This window comes from Sciurus vulgaris (assembly GCF_902686455.1).
Source record: "Sciurus vulgaris genome assembly, chromosome: 5".
Lineage (NCBI taxonomy): Eukaryota > Metazoa > Chordata > Mammalia > Rodentia > Sciuridae > Sciurus > Sciurus vulgaris.
The window spans coordinates 9,615,794-9,637,533 of record NC_136465.1 but is presented as its reverse complement, the minus strand read 5'-3'; the positions used below and the strand labels follow the sequence as shown (position 1 = coordinate 9,637,533).

The 21,740-nt window shown below is 39.3% G+C and overlaps 1 protein-coding gene across 1 annotated transcript in view; it reads left to right on the top strand.

Annotated features, from left to right (window-relative positions):
- Positions 1-21,740, top strand: part of ELP3 (elongator acetyltransferase complex subunit 3) — a 78,875-nt gene that overhangs the window by 38,776 nt on the left and 18,359 nt on the right. Inside the window, exons 11-14 of the mRNA XM_079139952.1 lie at positions 11,839-11,929; positions 14,208-14,273; positions 15,735-15,962; positions 16,836-16,917. Coding sequence (XP_078996078.1) covers positions 11,839-11,929; positions 14,208-14,273; positions 15,735-15,962; positions 16,836-16,917 — 467 coding nt within the window. The remainder of the gene's footprint in view (positions 1-11,838; positions 11,930-14,207; positions 14,274-15,734; positions 15,963-16,835; positions 16,918-21,740) is intronic.

Below are 21,740 nucleotides of genomic sequence, written 5' to 3'. Positions count from 1 at the left end.
AGATACCTTCCCACACCCTGCCAAAAACTGCCCGTGTTCCACTATAATACACCTAAGGCCAAAGGTCACAGGTAAATGAGAGCACAGCTGGCTGCTGACTCGTGCTTCCCTGAGCCCAAAATCATGTCACAGGTAAAACGGAACTGTGAATGCTAAGAACAGGCTACTAAGGAAAGAAAACTATCAGATACTTAAGGAAAATTATCAAGGGTACAAATAAAATAGTGAATTCTCTTAAAGGGTCAGAGGATATTTATATTCTGCTTTTGGTACAGCATCTTGATTTCTCAAAATTTGTAAATCAGTGGCCTAACTCTAGGGTCTAAATTGCCTATATGATCTCTTATTTTTAGAAAATACTCAGGAGATAGTAAATAGAAAAACTGACTGTTAAAATCACTTGTAATGTCTTTCCCTTTCTTTTCAGTCCTGGGAAAATTCAGTCAAAAAGACATTAGGTGAGGCAGAGCAGTGTCCACATAGGGAGGTGGAGCCCTGGGGACCCAGGGCAGGGTGAGCAGTGCCTTGGGGAGCAGGCAGTGGCGTGGCACAAGCTGGTGAAGCTGCGGGTGGTGAACAGGGCATTCACCCCAGAGAACCCGTGTAGTGTCATAGTAGAGCAGGGTGTGGAGGCTGTCTCTGATGGGGAGAGCAACCAAAGCTTGATTACTGACGGGGGTTGGTCAGATCTGTAGATACATTAAGGATGGTAGGTACTTACTTTTTTATCTGGGAAAGCAAGTACACATGAAAAGGAAGAAAATTAATGTGAATGCTGTGATTTTGGAAAGAAGATACAGGTGTGAACTCATGATTTTCAACATATAAGAGATACAAATGTAACAAATAATAGTAAATACATTGTGTTTCCAGGATGGGTTTATAGCAATGAGCATGCCTGGTTTCCAGATCTTAGTTTCTAAATATCCTCCACTGAAAGGAACCAGAGCTCCTTGGAGAAATGACTGGTTGCAGACCTTAGACCAGGAAAGTGCAAGATGAACCTAGAACCTTTAATGCCAGGAAGCAAAGAAGTGTCTAGAGAGGGGTGAGGAAGCCAACTTGAGGGCTCCCATTTTTGGCCACATTTGAACAGCAAACTAAATACTGATATTAACAGATTATAATCTACTGAATAAAATAGGAATTCACGAGTCCACAGTGATATACTTAATTAGATCAATGAATTCTAAGTGTGAGTCAAGAACATAATATCAATAGTCAATCTTCAGTATAAGCAGATTCCGTATTTGCAAATGTGCCTACTTGATAAAATTTGTGACTCAAAATCAATACTTGCAGTCCTTTGCCCACAAATCATCCTCAGACATGAAGAACAGTGAAAAAATTGAATCACCCCCGAACACGTTCTCAGCCAAGGTCAAACAAGGCGATACTCTGCCTTCATTTTCTAGTTTTCACACTGTGATCTAGTATTCCTTTTATAGTTTTACCTAGTGCTGCATGTTTAAAATTTTTGTCAAATTTATTAGGGATTTGCTCTTTAAAACAACCCCCAAACATTGTTAAAATCCTGTCTATTGCTCCTAAATGCAGAAAGACGGTGCTGTGCCTTATGGAGAAGATACTTGTTCCAGGCTGCTGACTACGAGTTCAGTGAACATAATAAAATCACAACATATGATACTCAGTCACAGTATACATTAAATAAAGTGCCTTGAAAGACATAAAACAAGATTATGTATTGATGAATGACAAAAATACTGTGGCCAGAGGCTTACAGGAACCTAATGCTCTATTTTCCATAGCAGCAATGACTCAGGGTTTACTTCTTCACTGTTGTTGGTAACTGTAGAGAACATAATTACCTACCAATTACTTACTGCCTACTAACCTGATGAGAATTGACTGTACATAGTTTCTCTCTCTACAACATATGTATTAATTACAAAGTGGAAAGAACTTGACAGTGGAGAAACCTGGCAGCTGATCAAAGGCAGCATTATCTGAAATTGTGTGAAGCAGAGTCATGTGCCACCTGCTAGGACAGGTTAAGAACACAGTGTCACCTCTGTGTTCATCAGCCAGAAGTCCATCCTTGCATTTAATCAGGAGTCAGCATTGACAAACTTCTAATGGAGGAACATTCTAAAAAAATAACTGGCCTGTCATTTTGAAAGTATCACAGTCAGGGCTTTTGGTTCCATTTTGGAGACTAAAGAAACTTGACAGTTAAATACAATATAGGGTTCTGAACTGGGTCCCTTTGCTATAAAGAACTTTATTAGGACCCTAGAAACTCAAATGAAGTGAAAGATAAGACAGTAGGGAAGTATCCATCTTAATGTCCTGATTTTGATGGTGGTTTTGTGATTATATAAGAGAATATCCTTGTAGGAAATGCTTAAAATGTTCTGAGAGTGTTAGTACATGTCCTTCACCACTTACTCTCAGGTAGTTCAGGAAAATAGTTATTTGCATTTCTTCTGTGACTTTGAGGAACCAAAGATACAATAAATAGCATTACCAGAGACAAAGGAAAAAAGTCATTTGTGTTTAACTGACATGAACTACCAAGAGAAGAGTGTGAAGAGACTTTGTGACAGTAGTTGTCATGGAATGGACATCCAGAGAACCACAGTTTTCTTCCCAGTGAGGCCAGCGTGGCTCACAGGAGAAAGAGTGTGTTCTCCCCCACTGAGTTTTCAGCTTGAAATTTCTCACTGCTGCAACCAGCAGAGTAACAGAGACGTTAAAAGCTTATTTTTGTGGACATTGTGAAATATTACTAGAGTCATTATCGTGGTCCACCCACAATTGAGAAGACGAGGACTCAGGAAGAAGGGCAGCAGATCTCATCTGAAATGGCTGAGGGAGGCACTGCCGAAGGTACATAGGCGTGAAGTTGTTTCACAGATGCGTGGGTGAGCTCAGACCTGAAGGAGGGCGGTACAGCAAGAAGTAGTGCAAAGTCTCCTTAGAAGTGTGGAGTTGGTGATGTCCTGGGGGTCTGGTTTGAAGAGAGTGATGACTAACAGCAAGTGTGTTGGCGAGTCCTGCAGTCCAGTTGTGTGGGTTGGATTTTCATGCTTTGGGCTGACCAGTGACTTAACTTTAAAGATGATCATTTGCTAGACTGTTTTGTACAGAGACAAAAAAAAATCTTCATAGTGCTTTCCATTTTATTTTTTATATTTTTGATGCTCTTAAAACATTTATTATTACACAAGTTTACATTAGAATTCATTAGGTTTTCTTTTTAAATATAGTTTACTATAGACTGATGATCAATAAAGCACTTTCTTTTTGGTAAGCATGAGAAGAATTCCTTCAAATATGTTATTTAGGTTTTGCATTGGATATTACTGAACTGTTAAAATCACTACCTGCATAAGAATTCATATTTATTATATTTTGCTATTTTTTATCTATTCTTACATACATATTTGCTTTGTATATGGAGTAGGTCCTCCATATGGGGAAAAAAATTGTGTGTTGAACATGTATAGACTTTTTTCCTGTCATTTTCCCCTAAATGTATTGAATAACAACTATTTACATAGACTTGACATTATATTAGGTATCCTAAGTCATCTGGAGATGATTGGAAGTCTACATGAGGTTGCACAAATGTGTGTCACAGCATTCAATATGAGGGACTTGAGCATCCGCAAGTTGAGCTGTCTGCAGGGGATCCTGGAAGCAGTCCCTCACAGATAATGAGGGATAACTGAACTACATTAAAAAGTATTCATGTTTAAAAAAATGATTCATGTTTAACTTATACTCTAACTTGCTTTTTGTTCTCAGTAACCACTTTAATTTTAAACTGGGCTTGTGCAGTGCCAAGGTAGCTTAAAAGATTTCATTTACTAGTAAATGCCTAGAGCCAAGTGTTTGTGCTGTGTACCACTGTTCAGTGACCTCCATACATTTCTTACATAACCATGTCACCTTATGCTTCATTTCCAACACTTTGTAATACATTACTAATATCCAGAATTTATATTTTCTCCCTCCCTTCTAGTCATACAGTCTGTATATACATGAATAATTTTTCTCTATAAAGCTACTTCAATATTTGTGTTGATAACAAACATGTTATTTTTTCAAAAATTTCCTTGTATAATTGGGATGCATCTTTATATAGCAGCACATTTAATATGCTGGCAAATATGCTATTTGTATTTTTGCATTCCATTTCTTATTAAACACATGTTAAGTGACAATAAACCAGGCACAGAAAGGCAGATACTGCATGATAGTCCTCATTTGTGAGATCTAAAACAAATAATATCACAGAAACACAAAGTAGAATAGTGGCTTCCAGAGACTGGGGAGTTTAGGGCCAGGGGGATGGAGAGAAATTGATCAATTGGTACAAAATTAGGAAGAATAAGTTCAGGTGTTTTATTGCACAATAGGTTGACTGTAGTTTTTAAAAACTATTTCAAGATTTTAGGAGAGAGGATTTTGAATGTTTTCATCACAAAGAAATGGTAAATGTTTGAGGGGATGGATATGCTAAATACCCTGATTTGATCTTTTCACAGTGTATACATGTATCAGAACATCACACTGTACCCCATGTATACAGCTAAAATTTTCTGAAATACAAAAAGGTTTTAGAATAATTTTCTTGGATATAATTTTAAAGGCAGCATAGTAGTCTGTCATTCTAATTTTTCTTTTTCAGTAACTATTCCCATTGTTAGACATTTTAGGTTTTTTCTGGGTTTTGTTACCTAACCCAGGTTCGGAGACCAATCCCACAAAAGAACCAATGTCTCTCTGAGAGACAAGTGTTAGGGAGAAGGAAAGGCTTTATTCAGTGGCCAAAAGTGGAGAAGAGGGAGTTTTGCTCACAAGTCAGCTTCTCAACTCTGTGGGGTTGAGGGGTTACAATGGAGGATAGGGATAAGGAAGAAGAGGGACAGACCAGTAAAAGGCAGAGGTACTCATGTCTTTACTGGGAGTAAGTGGAGACCTCCTGGGAACTGGGTCTTGTTCTTTTCATGGTCTGGTGTTTCTGGTCATGATGGCTAATAGGTGCCTTTGGCCTCAAAGGGGCCAGGGGGAGACTAGGCAAGTCTGGGTCTAGTTAACCATATGTTATAGATCTGAATGAGACACAGCTTCAGTGATCAGTGTGTCTTTGTGCAGCACTGAGTAGAATTTGACAAAAGTTAGGCAATTAAGGGGACAGACTCAATGTGGAGGCCAAGATCCACGCCTCTCCATCCCATTCCAGTCACCCATGGGATATCTGGAGGCCCACGTGAAGAGCCAGTGTTTTCACAGAAGCGGCTTTCAGGAGCCCAAAGAGTAACCTAGGCAACTGTTAGTCATCATGACCCACACCTCAGAGGTGAGAGCCACAGCAGAGCTGGTGGGAGACTAATGATGCACCCTCCAGCTATGTGACCTCCAAAGTTACTGATTTTTTAAGTCAATTAAGAGCAAATTAAGCTAGAAGGTTTCGTGGGTTGTTGTTGTTTCCCTCCTTCATTAACTGTTTCTACACCTTTACAACAATATTCTAATCTATACTAAAATTCATGTACCGGAACTTTTTACTGCTATTAAAATAATACCTTATAGTACTATAATTTGTGAGGAATATTCATGGTGAAGAATTTAAGAATCTTTTTTTTTCTTTTTATTGATTTTCTGATACAAGGGGAATATAAATAAATATGCAGCTTTTGCTGCGTATATTGACATGATTGGTAAGGTTTACCAAAGGGTTTAGACCAATTTAGAGTAAATAGTTACTGGTTTTATCACATCTTCTACGAAGTTGAATCCCTATTTTTTTTAATTTTATTCAAGTACAAGTGTTAATTTGTGTTTTCCTATTGTGAGCAAGGATAACTTTTTTACCTTGTAAAATTTGTATTCCTTCTTCTACCAGTTGATTATATTTGCCAGTCATGGAGTTTGGATCATAAAAATGATGCTTTTTATGGTGAGAGCTCAAAAAGTTCATAATATTCCCTCTTGTGTTGAATTCTCTCCTCCCTCCTGGAAACCGGGGAACCAAAAGTTCATGTCCACGTAGTACAGTTAGCACTTGAGCGCGTTTAACCTCTGTGATCTCTGCGTTCTAGTGAAATAGCACCATATCTGTTTAAAAACCTGTTTCATTTCAAGCTTCTTAAAACTTACACTTGGATGGAGCGAGAATTTGTTTTGTCTGAACTTCTAGAAAAAAGCTTGTATCAAGAGCTAGAGGGTGAATTTTGAAATACAAGTGGCAAGGAAAGTGTGAGGGACCCTGAAAACCGCCGTGCAGAGACATGGCCGAGACTGAGTTCAGCAATGTCCGGTGGTGGGGAAGCTTCTGGCCGGGAAGGAGAATAGGGGGTTTGTACTGAGCATCTTTCTTCTCGCCTCAGGCTTAATGTTTCGGAGTAATTCTGAGAAGATAGAAAAGGGGGAGTGTAAAGGTGCAGTTAAGCACCCTCTCTCCGTTTCACGTGGAAGTCGTCAGTCAGCTCTTGCTAAAAGAAACCACTGGCAAAGGAGCAGAGCCTCCTCCGGTTGTTGAATCCAGGTGGTTGTCGTAACCGTGGTTTATTTGTTTTCAACCATAGCATCCTGCTTTCCGTTCTATGCCTGTTTCTGTGTAGGTAGCCTAGTGGGAGCTTCTTGCGGCTCCAGGCAACATGCTTGGTGCTGAGCTGACAAGGCTTATGTGTAGAAAGGGGTTTTAGGAACTGTTTCAGGCAGCATCTAAAGGATCCAAGGAAGATGCTCAAGTGAGAACAGGTTTCATGCTCCTCTCATTTTACTAATAGATTACTTGATGCTTTTGATTGGTTATTTTTCACACCCTGCACCTCCCTCTCCCCCTGCCCCACATACACACACACAAACACACACACGTGTTTTTAAACTATTTTACAATTTTAATTTCATGACAGTTAAGTCCATAACATCTTTCTGGGAATTTTTATGAAGCATCATCCTGATAGGAGATTCTGTATTCTTGCCCCCAAGGGCGCGCTCAATGATTAAGTATAAAATTTCGTCCAGGCACATGATGGAGCCACATTAAACTGCTGCTGCCCGCAGGCTATTCGACAGCTGTCTGCCTTGATGTGATATTTAAATCACTGTGAGGCATTAGAATAGGAATACCAATTTGCAACCAAAACATGACAAAACGTGAGAAACTTTGGACAAAAACAGCTCTAGACATCACTTTGAAGGGTTTTTGATGAGTAAATTGCAAATATCAGCACCTCCAAGCTTGAGATGTTGGAATTAAAAAATAGAATTTGGAAAGGAATATTCTCTCATGTAATTTCTCAAAACCAAGAAAGCAAAACTAGATTGAAGTAAATTAAGAAACCCAAAACTAATTTTAAGTCCTAGCTTGCCTTGGATTTGAACTCCTGGAAGATTGTAGCATTGTCTGAGCGTATGGTCCCGATGCTTTACATAGTACTTTACACACAGAAGATGCTCAGCCTATGTAGAATTGTTTTCCCTGGGTTTCAATGAAAAAAGACTTTATCACTGAAAGTAGCAATTGCCACCTCTCTGTTCCATCTGGTGTACTCAAGGCATGTCACTGCCAAAGACCATTAAAGTCATTTTTCATTTTTGTAGTGACAAACATAAATTAAGGACATTGTGAACTGTCAGCATCATTGTAAATCCCTGTGTCACCAGGCCCTCTCTGGTGGTCAGCACCAGCCTCGAGAACACGCACTCTGTGCAGTTTTGTAGAGCCTTACATTTGGCTTGATGGTCAGTCACCATCTTGGGATTATAAATAAATTTCTAATGAGAGCCACGTGTTCTCATTTTGTACTGTCCCACAAGTTATGTAGCAGTCTGCTGGGTCCCAACATTGTCTTATAAAGAGAATTTACTTCTCTTGAAATATTTGGCATCATTTACTAATGTGGTGCTGGGAATCAAGCCCAGGGTCTCACACATGCTAGGCAAATGCATTACCAGTGACCTACATCCTCAGCCCTAATGTCTTTTTAAAAGTACTAGTTTGTTATTAAAAAATATTTGTCGAGTCCATCCTCTCTTTCCTTCCCACCTCCTTCCCATTGCCCGTGGAAGCAGTGCCACAGAGGCGCTGACGTGGCGTTCCTGGCATCTGACACAGCGGACAGGTGCAGTCGAAGTGCAGAGATGGCAGCTGGAGGTCTTGGGAGATTGGTCACAGTGAGCAGATAAGTTACCTGAGCTATCAGATCAGTACCCACACTAAAGATAATGAGAGCCGCCTTTCTCACTCTCTGAAGGGATTTCTGAATATTAGAAGGCTGAAAAGTTCCCTGAGGTGCTGTTTCAGCATTGGAATCATCAGTGTGATCCTGCAGGTTTTCAAATTTACATGAAGTAGTTGTAGACGTATTTCTGAGTGTGCATATGACTATACCTACTTGGATACACAAACAAATGTCTCAGTTTGTATACCGACAGGGTCTGGAGGCAGCGACATAGCCCTGCTCATTATAGGACCATCCCTTGGCTGTGTCACCTCATGGTGCAGACAGCAGTGGCGGGAATACGTGTGGGAGCATCTGGAACCAGGGGCCGAGGGTTAGAGGGCCAGGCTTGCTCATTTCAGTATCCCTCCTGGAAGCACCGCCAAGAGGCCCCAGGAGAACTGCAGCCAAGGGCACCCCCCCAGGGACCTAGCCTCCCGTCACAGTGAAACCCTGGGGCACCTTCAAGCCACACCCAAACCACAGCACCGAGAATTCCCTTATACTTTTCATGTTTATAGGATCTGTTAGTGATGCCCCCACTGCATTTCTGATAGTCATTTCTGCCACCTCTTTTTCCATCAGTTACTCTCGCTAGATGTTGATTTATTTGATGGATCTTTTCTAAGAACCAGGTTTTGGTAACTGTTCTTTTTCTCTATTGATTTTCTGTTGGAATTCCATTGATTTCTGCTCTAATTTTAGTTATTTCGGTTCCTCTGCTTACTTTGAATTTAATGTGCTCTTCTTTTATCTCATTGCCTAAGGTTGAAACTTAAATTTTTTTCTTCTTCTTTTCTAATATATGCATTTTGGTGCTTAAATTTTTTCTCTAAACACTGCTTTATTGCCCTTATTCTTTATTCCTTTTTTGACTTCCATTCTTTTTCTGCCTTTTATGGTTTTAATTGATCTTTTAATGCAATTTTCTCCTCTTTTTTAATGTATCAGTTGGACTTCATTTTTTACTTTAGTGGTTGCCTTAGAATGTGTCTTGCAGGGAAGATCAACTAACAGCAAATTCCCTCAATTTTTCGTTTATCTTAGAAAGTCTTTTACCCTTTTGAAGGATGATGTCATGGACACAGGATTTAGGTTAATGGATTTTAAACATTTCACTCCACTGTATACTTGATTGCATGGTTTCTAAAGAGAAGATAGACGTGACTCTTAATCTTGTTCCTCTGTAGGTGGTGTCTTTCCCTCTGGCTTCCTTCAGGACAGTTTCATCAGCATTCATGTCTATGGGTTGAAAGTGATGTGCCCACATGCAGGTTTGGGAGGATTTGTCCCATTCACTGTTCTCTGAGCTTCCTGGACCTGTGGTTTCATGTCTGATATCAACTTGGAGAAATTCTTTTATTATTGCTTAAGTATCTCCCCCGTTCTTGTCCCTCTTCTCACAGTGCAGCTATTATACCTTTTGTAGTTGCCTCAGAGTCTTCAGATATTCTTTTTGTTTGTTTGTCTTATTTTTTGTGTTTCAGTTGTTTTCTCTGCCTTTTTAGCTTTTGAAGTTTCTGTTGATAAATTCTCAAGCTCAAAGATTTTTTTCCCTCAACTCTATCCACTACTAATAATTTCATCAAAAATATTCTTCTTTGTTATGGCGTTTTGGATCTCTCAACATTTGTTTTTGGTTCTTTATTTGGATTTCCATCTTTCCATTTACATTCCCCTGTTCTTAACATGCTGTCTTCATGTGCCTTCAAGAAAATATGTGTGTTAGATGGGCTTCTTTGAGGCATGAGCTGTGATGCTAAGGTCCTTGTTAGTGAGTCAGCTGTGTGCCAGATGAGTGCCTTAACAGAGGCACACGCAAAACAAGGGTAAGTCCTGGTCGGTTGAAGGCAGCCTTGAGGGGCACACAGGAGCTCAGCTCCAGGAGCTGTTCTCAGGAGCGTTGCTTCAAGGTTGTCTGGGTCAGTGTTCGCAGCAGCTTTAACACCTGACTATCATGAATAGCAAGACACAAACGTACTTGTCATGTAATAGGTCCTAGTGCTGCAGCCATTGGTGTTATCAGACTGATTTCACCACGATAATGAACATTTGAAAATTTACTTCAAGTTGCAAGTATGTTTCTTATTTTGTATGTTTGTTTATATGATGTATAGTTCTATATTTCATATATTCATATGTTTGTGAATTATTTACAACTATTTCAGGGTAAAAAAGGACATGTAGCAGACTTTACTTTTTTACCTTGGGCATAGATAATATGAAACAGCAAAATATTTAAAGCAGTATATATCTATCTATGTACATACATATATATGTATTCCTTGCTAAGATAAACTGTACTTTTTACCTTAATAGCCTTCAGTTTCATCGGATTACTTTTTAATATATTTGATTTTAAGAAATTATAGTTCCTAAGATAGAAAATTATTTTACTAAAACCTATATCTCAACCACATATACTGTTATATGACTCTAATATATGTGTGTGTGTGTGTGTGTGTGTGTGTGTGTGTGTGTGTGTATATATATATATATATATATCTTATGTGTGTGTGTGAGAGAGATATGTCACTCTCACTTTGAACCCCCAATACATCTTTGTCTTTATCGTGTTTTATGAAAACTCTGCTGGTTCCGGAGTCTAATAAACTTACTGTGTATAGCTCTTTGTGCAAATCAATTGCCTTTTGAAACTTATGAGTAAGAAATATCATATTAGAATCAAGTGGATGAATTAGCTAATTGTATTTAACGTACGAAGAGACAAATGAAAATAGAGAAAACTCAAGTTGATTCAAAAGCAATATGAGGAGAGAGAAGATAACTGGTATATTCTTTTGTCTTTCTTATGATCAACCAAATATTAGACAAAACAAATTTGAGGTTTATCTTTGTCTAGGAAGCAGATGTGCTAAGCATATTCTTTAGTTTTTTTGTTTTTGTTTTTTAAGCTTAGATACTGTATCTTTATACACTATTTTTTTTTTTCCTCTAGGACAGTTTTGGGGCTACTAAAATAGAACTCATAATTTCAGTTTTTGATTGACATCTCCTTGATGCCTGGCACTTTATACCAATGCTAGAAATTAAATTTTATCTCTTCTGATCGTTAGGCAGTCTGCTATTCTTCTAATGCAGTCACTTCTAATTTTTTATTTTTGTGAAATGAGGGGGAAAAATGTTCTTTGAGACCAGTTGTTAGCTAAACCAGACATTTGAGCTTCCTGGTTACTTATATTCATTTACTGTGTGGGAATGTGTGTAGGCTATGAAGCAGGCCATTAATAGAAATTGTTTCTCCTCATTAAACAAATCGAAGTTTATCTTTTTAAATTTTTATTTCTTGTTTTAATTAATACAAATCTCTCTTCAGCCAAAAATCTATACTGATGGTTATTGGGCATTTGGGCATTGGTTTTGTACTTTGTAATATTATAATTTCTGTCAGATATGTCTCACAGGAAACCACAAAGTTGATGAAAACTGGTTTTTGGATGGAAAACTCAGGTACAGAGCAGCTCTGATCCTACTTTCTGATTTTGATATTTAATCTGTTTTCCTGTCTGCTTCATAGGTTTTTTTGCTTCTTTGTTTTTTCTCTTTTTTTTAATACCCCTGCCTTACTACAATGGAAAATGATTTCTCTTTTGCTGCAGCTGAGGTTTTTCTCTTGCAGAGACATCCCGATGCCCTTGGTCAGCTCAGGAGTAGAGCATGGCAACCTGAGGGAGCTGGCATTTGCCAGAATGAAGGACCTTGGAATACAGGTGAGAGTGACATGGCTATCAGACCATCACCTTTGAGAAAAAAGGAACTTCACAGATAAATGCTCTGGGGCTGTTGCTCTTACAAGCTGCTCCACCAGACGGGTTAGAAAGCCTACATGCATCTGGGTAACCTGGGAGCCGAAACACACAGTGGCAGAAGCAGTGCTCTGTCCCTCATTCCCTCTGCCTTCCTCTGTAGGCTTTTCAGTTGAATGGTGGTTTTTTCCTACCTACCCTGATTGCTAACTATGTGCTCAACAACTGCTTTCAAAAACTTTTTTCTTTTCAAATATTTTAGGTGTTCAGTTCTTAACCAGCAGGCTGTAGAATAATAAGATGTGGTTCCCCAAAATGAATTTGAAGAGACAAGGATTATGTACAAGACTTGAGTAACCAAACAATGCTGTTGCTCCTCATAACCTGGCTCCTTCACTCCACCCCAATTTTATTAAAGGCACTTATTATTTTACAAATATTTTCTAAGCATCTCCTCTGCTGGTCCTGGAAGAACACAGGAATTTGTAACTTAATAGTCTCTCTCCTTATGGTTGATTCTTAAGTCATAGGAAGGTTAGAAAGTCAGTGCCCTAGACACTTAGAGCTGCTGAATGTAGCAGACGGGAATGGGTCTACCAAGGCACTGATGGCTGATTCTATCTTCAGTGGGTGGGGATGTAGTGCATCTGCTGGCCTGGACCATGCATGCTTTGAGAAACATTGCTCCAAGGATTTCACATTGTGGACTTGCCTAAGACATTTCATATTTTCTCTCAAATTATCATGAAGAAAATTTTTCAGAAGATTGTTTGCCCCAAGAAAGTCTATAAACAACATTGGCTTATTCTACCAAAAAAAAAAACTGAGTACAATTTTAAGTTCTAAACAAGATCATGTGCCTGCTCTGCTTTCCAGTTATCCTTGTTCTCCATCTCCTCTAGCCTCTAAGAATACCACTGCTGAGGGAACTCAGAGCCCAGTGATTGACAATCTCCTTATCCATTTCTCTTCCTTAACACTTCCCACCTCACTAGCCTATGAAGTAGACTGAAGACTGGCATTCAATCAGAGTCAAAAGACTTCTAGTTCCCATATGCAACATCTTTTCCAGAAAGTAAGCACACACCACCTCTGTCTTTAAAAAAGCACGCAAGAAAGTAATAGCAGGCAAGTTTTCAAGAGCATGTAACTATAATAATCCAAATGTAAGCCGTTGTACAGGACTACATATCGAGTAGATCAGTAATTACAGGGATTGATAACCTATTTTCTGTGCAGTCTGCATCAACAGAGTGTTTTCTTGGGCTGCCTCCTGGGGCATGAAAGTAGCTTTGTTTTTTGAAGAACTGAACATTGCTCCCTTATTTCTTCATGGAATTTCACACACGTGTACAGTCCCTCAAATATATTAATACAATAGGTTGTGTGACATAATCAAGTTTCCTAGAGTGATCTTCTCTTACTAGTGGGACATGTTAGAACCCTGAAAATAATACTCTGGGAAAAATAGGAAATATAAGTGAGTTATGTAAGGATTTTATAATTAGGAGTGTCAGGCTGCATAGCATCCCACTTGTGAGGCAGGAGCGAGAGCAATATCACAGTACCTGGCTGTACAGACCAGGCATTGCACTAGCCTCATCTGCAGGCAGCATGTGCATGCTGGGCATCGTCAGAGAACCAGTTGTAGTTGTAGTTCTGATTGTGCAGTCTGCTCTAGGCCCCTTCCTTCCTTGCTTTTCCTTAGTCTTCTCTCCCTGCCTCCTGCCTGCCATCCTTTCTTCTGCACTGTCCTTCTCTGCATCAACAACAAAGCCATCTCTAACATGCATCTTTCCAGTATGTCTGAAATGATACCATTGTGGTGATACCAGAAACGTTAACTGCTATAAAATAGCAAAGAGTTTTTTTTAAATTTAGAAATTTGCTTTTTACTCTTCTGTATACATAGTTTGGGATTTTTTTACTTTTCTATATATGTTGTTTGGTATTGTACTTTCAGATAGTTATATCCATTGGGCCAAAATTATGTCTAAATTTATTTTAAAACAGTACAGATGCACAAATTTTTCATTTTAGTTTCCCTCGTCCTCAAATTTATTAAAACTGGGCCTTTTTAAATTCAGTTTTTTAATCTCAGTGTAAATTGTATCCAAACTTAATTTTGAGCCCAAGGTTTGGTTTAAATAAGAGAGGTTTAAACAAATAATGAATTAGTTACCAATTTAATTTTCCCTCCTCCCTCCACCATCTTTTTTTTTTTTTTTTTTTTTTTTGGCAGTGTCGAGATGTAAGAACTAGAGAGGTTGGAATCCAAGAAATTCATCACAAAGTACGGCCCTACCAGGTCAGTTTACGTCTTTGCCAAGACTGGACCCTCACCTCTTACAGACAGTACCAAGTCCTGAAAATCAATGAATAACTCAGAGCAGAGAATAACTGAAGATTAGGTACAGATGTCGAGCCAGGAAAGCCAAATATGAGGGTAACTGAATTATAGAAGAGCTAGGTTAGGAAAAGCAAGACTGCATCTTACTCTAGATCAGTAATGTCCATCAGAACTTTCTGCAGTATAGGGAATATTCTGTGGTCTGAGCTGCTCACTATGGCAGCCACTAGTCAAGTGTAACTGTTGATCAGCTAGTACAAATGAGAAACTGACGATTTAGTTTTATTTAATTCATTCAAAGGTAAACAGCCACACATATGTAGTGGCTACCTTCTGGTAGAGCTTTTCCACTTATCTTTTTGTAATTGTTCAACTCTTGCGCGTTGCTGATAAGCAAATGAATAGATGCTGTACCTATATTCCAAACATATAGTCTTCTGTGTATATTCATATATTACATATTGCTCATTTCTATGCAAAGTACCAGGGCCATTTATACAATGAGTTGAAGAGTCAAAGCTCATTGTAGATTTCCCCCACAACACTTCCCTTCAAAAGCTTCTGCCCATGGAACTGGGGTTGTAGCTTGCCTGGTATGTGTGAGGCACTGGGTTCGATTCTCAGCACCACATATAATGAATAAAATAAAGGTCTAGCAACATCTAAAAAAATTTTTTTAAAAAAAGCTCCTGCCCAGTGATTAAATTTTCTTTAATATAATTGAACCATAAGTAGGTATGATTTAAGAGCTCTGTGAGATGCAATACTTCTTAAATGCCATCACAGTTCAAGGGACCAGTGTCAATATCGCCCCCTACCCCAGTAGGTTCTAATGAAGGAAGTAAGGTCTAGAAAATTAAACCACCGCCAGGTGTGATGGTGCACACTTATAGTCCCGGCAGCTTAGGAGGCTGAAGCAAGAGGATTGTGAATTCAAAGCCAACCTAAGCAACTTAGTGAGACCCTGTCTCAAAATAAAAAGAACTGGGGAAGTCGCTCATTGGTTAAATCCCCAGTGCCAAAAAGAAAAGGAAACCTCTGAACATCCAACATTTGGGGACTAACCAAATGAGAGTTAACCTGTGACATAATCTGTAATTTTATCTTAAAGATTATTCATGGGAGATCAAAGATTTAAATATATAGAAGCATTAACTGAGCTGGATATCTGTAAGAATCTCAGGTTAATTGAGTTCAAATATTTATTAAATTGTTTTCCATTTACAAGAGTTCATAATCAAGGCATGAACTCTTATTTATTGGGACTATTTGAAAGGAGATCAGTAAAAAGAACATAATTAGTGATGATTCATTCTTTTTTCCTAACTGAATAAAAGCCTAAATAAATGCGTATGATTATAAAAATGAACTTGGTTTTTAATTTTGAAAAATATTTTTTGTGCACTCTCTGTTCAACAGGTTGAATTGGTAAGAAGAGATTATGTTGCAAATGGTGGCTGGGAAACATTCTTGTCATATGAAGATCCTGATCAAGACATTCTGATTGGCCTCCTGCGACTACGAAAGTGCTCCGAGGAAACTTTCCGTTTTGAGTTGGGTGGAGGTGTGTCCATAGTCCGGGAACTGCACGTATATGGAAGCGTAGTCCCTGTGAGCAGCCGGGATCCTACTAAATTTCAGCATCAGGTATCCTGTATTCTGTTTCTGTTTGGCTTATAATTAAGAAATTGCCCGAGGTAGGAAAAAAGAAAAGGAATGGGGGGTGAGGGTGAATGGAGACAGAAGAGGGCAAAGGTAGAATTAGGAGCAAAAGGATCAGCATTTCAGCTGTTCCACCATGTTTTCTCTCCACACTGCTCCCTTTGGGAACTGAAGGGGCAGAAGGAAAGACAAACAGTTTCAGCCAAATTGAATATATCAGATTGAACCACGCAAAATTGCTGCTTTGGGAAGTCCAAAATCATAATACTGGCAGTTTTACACGAGTCGACTTGACTGTGCACTCATGTGAGAATATGACGTGAAAGTGCATAAGGAATAATGAAGCACTTTGTAAACTGCAAGCTATTGTTTATACAGAGGAACGCTCTTCTGATCCCAGACAACCTAAAATTAGTACTCACTTTTTAAAACCCAGGAAAATGTGTTAAAAAGCACCAGTGGTGAATTTAGGGTAAGCCCCACAATTGGTGATGTAAAGGACCTTGCCTGATTTTCGAAAGTAGAGGAATGTCAAATAAAAGATTTATTGCCCCAAACTTCTGTCCTCTGGAGACTGCCTAGAACTTACCTAAAAAGAGGTGACCTTGCTATGACTAGGTTATGTCCTGCACAGAATACCATTTGGTAGGTCTGGTTGGAAAGTTAAACCTTTTTCACTGGTTGGCTGCCAAGCATTTTTGGTATAAATGGTTTGTTTTTCTTTACTCACATGAGTAGATTTTTGTCATTCTTTTTAATAGATTTTAGCAACTGCAAAATTATAACCTTTTTTTATGGACTTCTTTTGATGGACTTCCTCCCTTCTTAATCTCCCAAACCCTTTATTGCTCCTTCCAGGGATTTGGCATGCTGCTGATGGAGGAGGCAGAAAGAATAGCTCGAGAAGAACATGGATCTGGGAAAATAGCTGTTATTTCAGGTAACTTGGGGAGGGAGAAATTCATGATTCATCCACATTTTGAATTTGGTAGCACTATGAAGTCTACCTCAATATTCTCTTGCCCCTTTTTATGATTACTATGTTCAAAATTAGACCTGACTGAAGGACTTGTGCCCAAACACTCAGGAGAATCATGGAAGCAGTTTGGTGGAGTAGAACTTTCAGAAACGTTCCAACTCTGAGAGTGCAGGGCCAGTTATCCAGATCTTATCTTCTTCGCTGTCTGTCACACTGGTGGTTGTGGTTAGCATCTCTCTTGTGCTTTGTGCCCAGTTAGTTTGTCTGGGGAAGTGGAATTTGATTATATGGATCCAATAAAAATATAAACCAGTGTGGAGATTATCACCATTGTTTAGAAAATTAAAGTGGAACCTTGGTTGTCAGTATAAGATGTGTAAAAGCAGTGTTCTTGCTCCTTCAGTACTGTTTTCAGTGAGTCATTCCTGGGCAAGTGGGAGCAGGGGAGGAAAAAAAATTTCTTCAACTGCGTTAGGTTCCCTGGCTGGATCTGAAATGCAGCCAGCAAAGACAAATTAATAGGGGAAGAACATTCAGGTTTATGTGGTGTAAATTTTATAGAACATAGGTGCCTTCATAAGAAAACGAAGATCCAAAGAAATGGTTAAACCTGCATTTTTTGTACTAGCTACTTGATATAGTGTTTTGATACTAGATACTTGATGTAGATTGGAAAGTCGTAAGGAAATATGATTGGGCACAGGAGAGTGAGCTAAAGGTAATAAACTAGGGGCACTTAGCAAGCCTCGTTCATTCAGAGGTCGGGATGCTCTGTTCCCCTGTGTGGGGAGGGCACCTCTGATCTGAGGGCCTTACCCTGCTTCAGGGGAGGAGAGCAGGGGAAGGTCAGAGAGGGCTTCAGGCACCTGCTATTTTCTTAGATTCCTTCAGCTTAAAATTTTCAGTGTGTCAGATCACCTGTTTGGGGTAGTATGTTCTGAACACCATCGGGAGCTTCCCCATTCCTTACCCAGGGCATCAGGTAACGGGGAAGGGGGCATGAAAAGGAGATCTGATGTGAGTGCACACCCTTTCATTTCACTCTTCAGTGTTGTGTCCCTATGAAAAATGGCTGATTTGAGGTAGGAGCTAAAATGGTGAGAGCCAGGATCAAAATATAGGTTGGTTTTTTCCTCAGGGGTTTTTTGTTTTCCCACCAGACTAACACATTCCAAAAGCTACACCACATCTTTGGAGAAAATAGTCTTTTCTGAAAATGAAAGTTGAAATGAGGTTTTAAAAAAATCAATGTTGTTGCCAATCATTAAATCAATACCCTTGCTCAGATCTTAATCATTATAATTATGAAAATGTAATCACACAGGTTCACTTAGTCATTCAGTCTGGCTGTGACTTTTGATACTACCCAGGTTAATAGAGTATTTCTAGCTTTATATGTTTCTCTATCACCTAAATTCCACAAAGAAGAGGTCTAATTGAGGCTCACCTGTAGTAAAAAGTGCTTACCTCTCAGCCATTTTACCTGTGGTTGACCAGAAGTACCAGGATAGGGCCAGACTGACTGAACCCACTCTGCACGTGCATCTCTGGGGTTGATAACACCCGAAAGGGTTTTTGCTAGAGCACCATCAGTGTTTTCACTTCTGGGACTTGACTGCCTAGGAATCACCTGGAAAGCTTGTTGAAGTGCAGATTCTGATTCTTTAGGTCTGGTGGGAACCTACATTTCTAAGTGCTCCTGAGTGATACCTCCGTTCCTTGTCTTCAGACTACGTTTGGGAAGCAGGATTTTAGTGTTCTCTTCCAAATGCCCTTCCCCAGTCATCAAGGTAGTGATAACTCTGAGACCCTGGCAGCTCTGCTCTCCTGATACGCAGCGACTGATGTGCAGTCACGTGGTTTTTCTGGTGTCTGTGGAACCTAATCCGTTTTGAAGCTGAAGGTTATCCATCTCCCATCACTGTTCAGGCCCCTGACTTGCCTGAGGTCACATCAGTGGTTCATAAGAGCCTCCGTTTCTGCTTTTCTGAGCAGGGTGTCTTTCCTGGTGGAAATCAGCATGTCATCTTTCCAGCTTTTTGTCCAAATCTAAATGATAACTGCTCTAGATCCACCTGCGAGGAGACTAAAATACCTAGAGACTTCGCCTCCCAGGGGAGAGCCTGCCTCAGCTGGCACAGCAGCTCCGCCACATGCCGCACAGGGGTTTCTTCTGGCCGGTGGGGTTCTGGGGAAGAGCCCTGCAATGCCTTTCTAGGAGCTCTAGTTCTTCCTGGGAAAGGACAAAGTGCGTGTCACTCTGGCCTGGGTGCCCCACCATCGATCTCTGTAGAGGACCACATAGGCCTTGGCTCTTCCGTTTGACTCAAGCTGTGGTCACCCTTCCAGTGAAAACACCAAGAACTTCTGCTTTGTAGATGTTGGGTTTAATTTCTCCAACTTAGCAATGTGTTACTGTTCTTTTCAAGTTTCTCCTCAGACACCTGAGGTGTCTGTTCAGTACTTGAAGGAGCGTAGATAGAAATTGTTTATTATGTACAGTGTCCTTTTTCTCTCCATGTTTCTTTACTTTAATTTGGTTTTTCTGATTTAAGAATAATTGTGTGTGTGTGTGTGTGTGTGTGTGTGTGTGTGTGTGTTTTGATTTGTTTTTGTAAAAAGTCAAGCAATTAGTCTGTGTGTTGATCCTTAGAATGAAGTCCTCTCTGTGGTGGTGCTGTGTTTACAGGCTGCATTTCATTAACAGTGCTCCATTAGATAGCACTAGCTGTAGAGAGACCGTGATGGGGGTTGGGAGGAGCAGGGGGCCAGGATTCCACGCCTGCTTTACCAGCGGCCCTTCTTGTGACCCTAGATTTATTTTACTTGATCTCTATGGGCCTTTATTTTCTTATTAAAAGAAAATGAATTAGGTTATCTTACACATTTCTAATTATCTAGAATTCTATCCCTTAGAATCTTCACTTTGTTACCTGTCAACATGACCACTTAGGTTTTACTGATTACAGTTTAAGTAGATTATTTTTCTGATAGCATGTTAAAAATACTCTTTAATTTCATCAGTAATGAATCCCAGTCTCATTGTAGGTTGGGTGTTTGATGATGACGATGATGATAAAGTCTTCCATGGGTAGTTAATCCTGTCCATGATTCGTGGACACATATTAATGTTGGTCACAGCTGGTGACACTTTGTGACCTAATTGGCCTACGTTTTTCTCTGACCTTGGCCTTAATTTATAAATTCATCCTTGCTCTGGGTCTGCTGGCTTTCCTGTAAATCATACACAGTGGTGACCTAGATGTTCTGTCTTGCCGTAACTGGTAGCTTCAGTAAGGGAGAGACAGAATCATTTATCATTTTGGTTACCCTCTCTGTAAAAGTAATGCACTATGTACAGTTTTTTAAAAATTATGTTCAGATTCATTATGATTTCCCTTCATCTCGCCAGCACATTTTCTTAGTTACTGTAGATTTATGACCTTTGATTCTACCTCTAAATAATATTAACTGCACAGATCTCATTTGAATATCAAGTCAGAAAGACTGTGTATTCTTGATTTCCCTGCTAATAAACAAAATTGCTTTTTATCTGTATTACCTCAGTATATTTTATTTATAGCTATATACTGTAGGTTTTATAGCTGATGACCTTTTTTTTTTTTTAACTAGTGCTACCTTTACAGTACAGTGTGAGAAAATTGAAAACTTCCTCATTTATCAAAGTCAAATGAAATACTTCCTTAGAGGAATTTTTAGTTTTATTCATCTATGTTTTTCAAAGTACATACAATTGTCTTAATAAACTGTGTTTTAAAGTTAGCCATAATTTTTAAACGTGAATATTATTAACTAAAGCAAAACGACATCAACAACACTGCAGGTATCAAAGGTCTAGCAGAGGCACATCGAGGTATGAGGTGCCTTGTTCCTCTCAGGCATGCCCAGGGGCTCACAGCTGGCTGGGTCATCACCTTCAGAGGAAGGCCCATTTCGCCCTACTTAGATTCCAGGTTAATTTGCTTCAAAGTAAGAAAATAATCTTTTCCCATGTATAAAAATAGGTAAATCAATGTCATAAGAACGACTAGTTTGTAAAATAGTGTCTAAGCAGGAAATAACCATAAATTGTTGCTGAGTGTCTGAGCCATTAATTCTTCCCAGTTACGGCCAAGTGCTTTAATATCTCTTGCCCATTTACCCACGTGTCTTCTATCAACCCACATCTGCTTAAGATTAACAAATCATAATTACTTAAAAACCATGTTGTTTATCTGCTTGGGTGATCACATTGTTTCCTTCTGACCTGTCAAGATGAGGCAGTTTTTCTCTCCTTCACGTATGGTGTGAAGTGCAAGGAATTATACTGTAGAAGCTAGCCACAACTTTTAAAATGCCATCACTAATGATCACCATGGAAACGGGAGGTCTCTGATGTCATATTCCCCGTACCATTTCCAAAAGAGCAAATATAACTGTCAGTAGCCACTATTCAAAAAGCCATTTAACGCCCCCCACAGAATGAGTTTTTTGTTCTGGCAATTTTGGCTAGGTATCAGAGTCAGTCATGTCACTGTTTCAATTTGCCAAGCTAATTGCTATGCAGCAAGACGAACAGCTATTCCCCAAGCTCCCCGTACCTTCGTCATAAGCAGGATTCTATTTGTGTTCTTTCAAGTAGAAAATTAATATGGCCATTGGCCAAGAATTGTTCAAGGCTGATAGATTACACGGTGATGGAGAGAAACGAGGGAAACGTCTGAATGGTTGGTGACAGAAATCACTGAAGTCAGAGGCTGATGGCATTTTGTTTAAATCTGTTA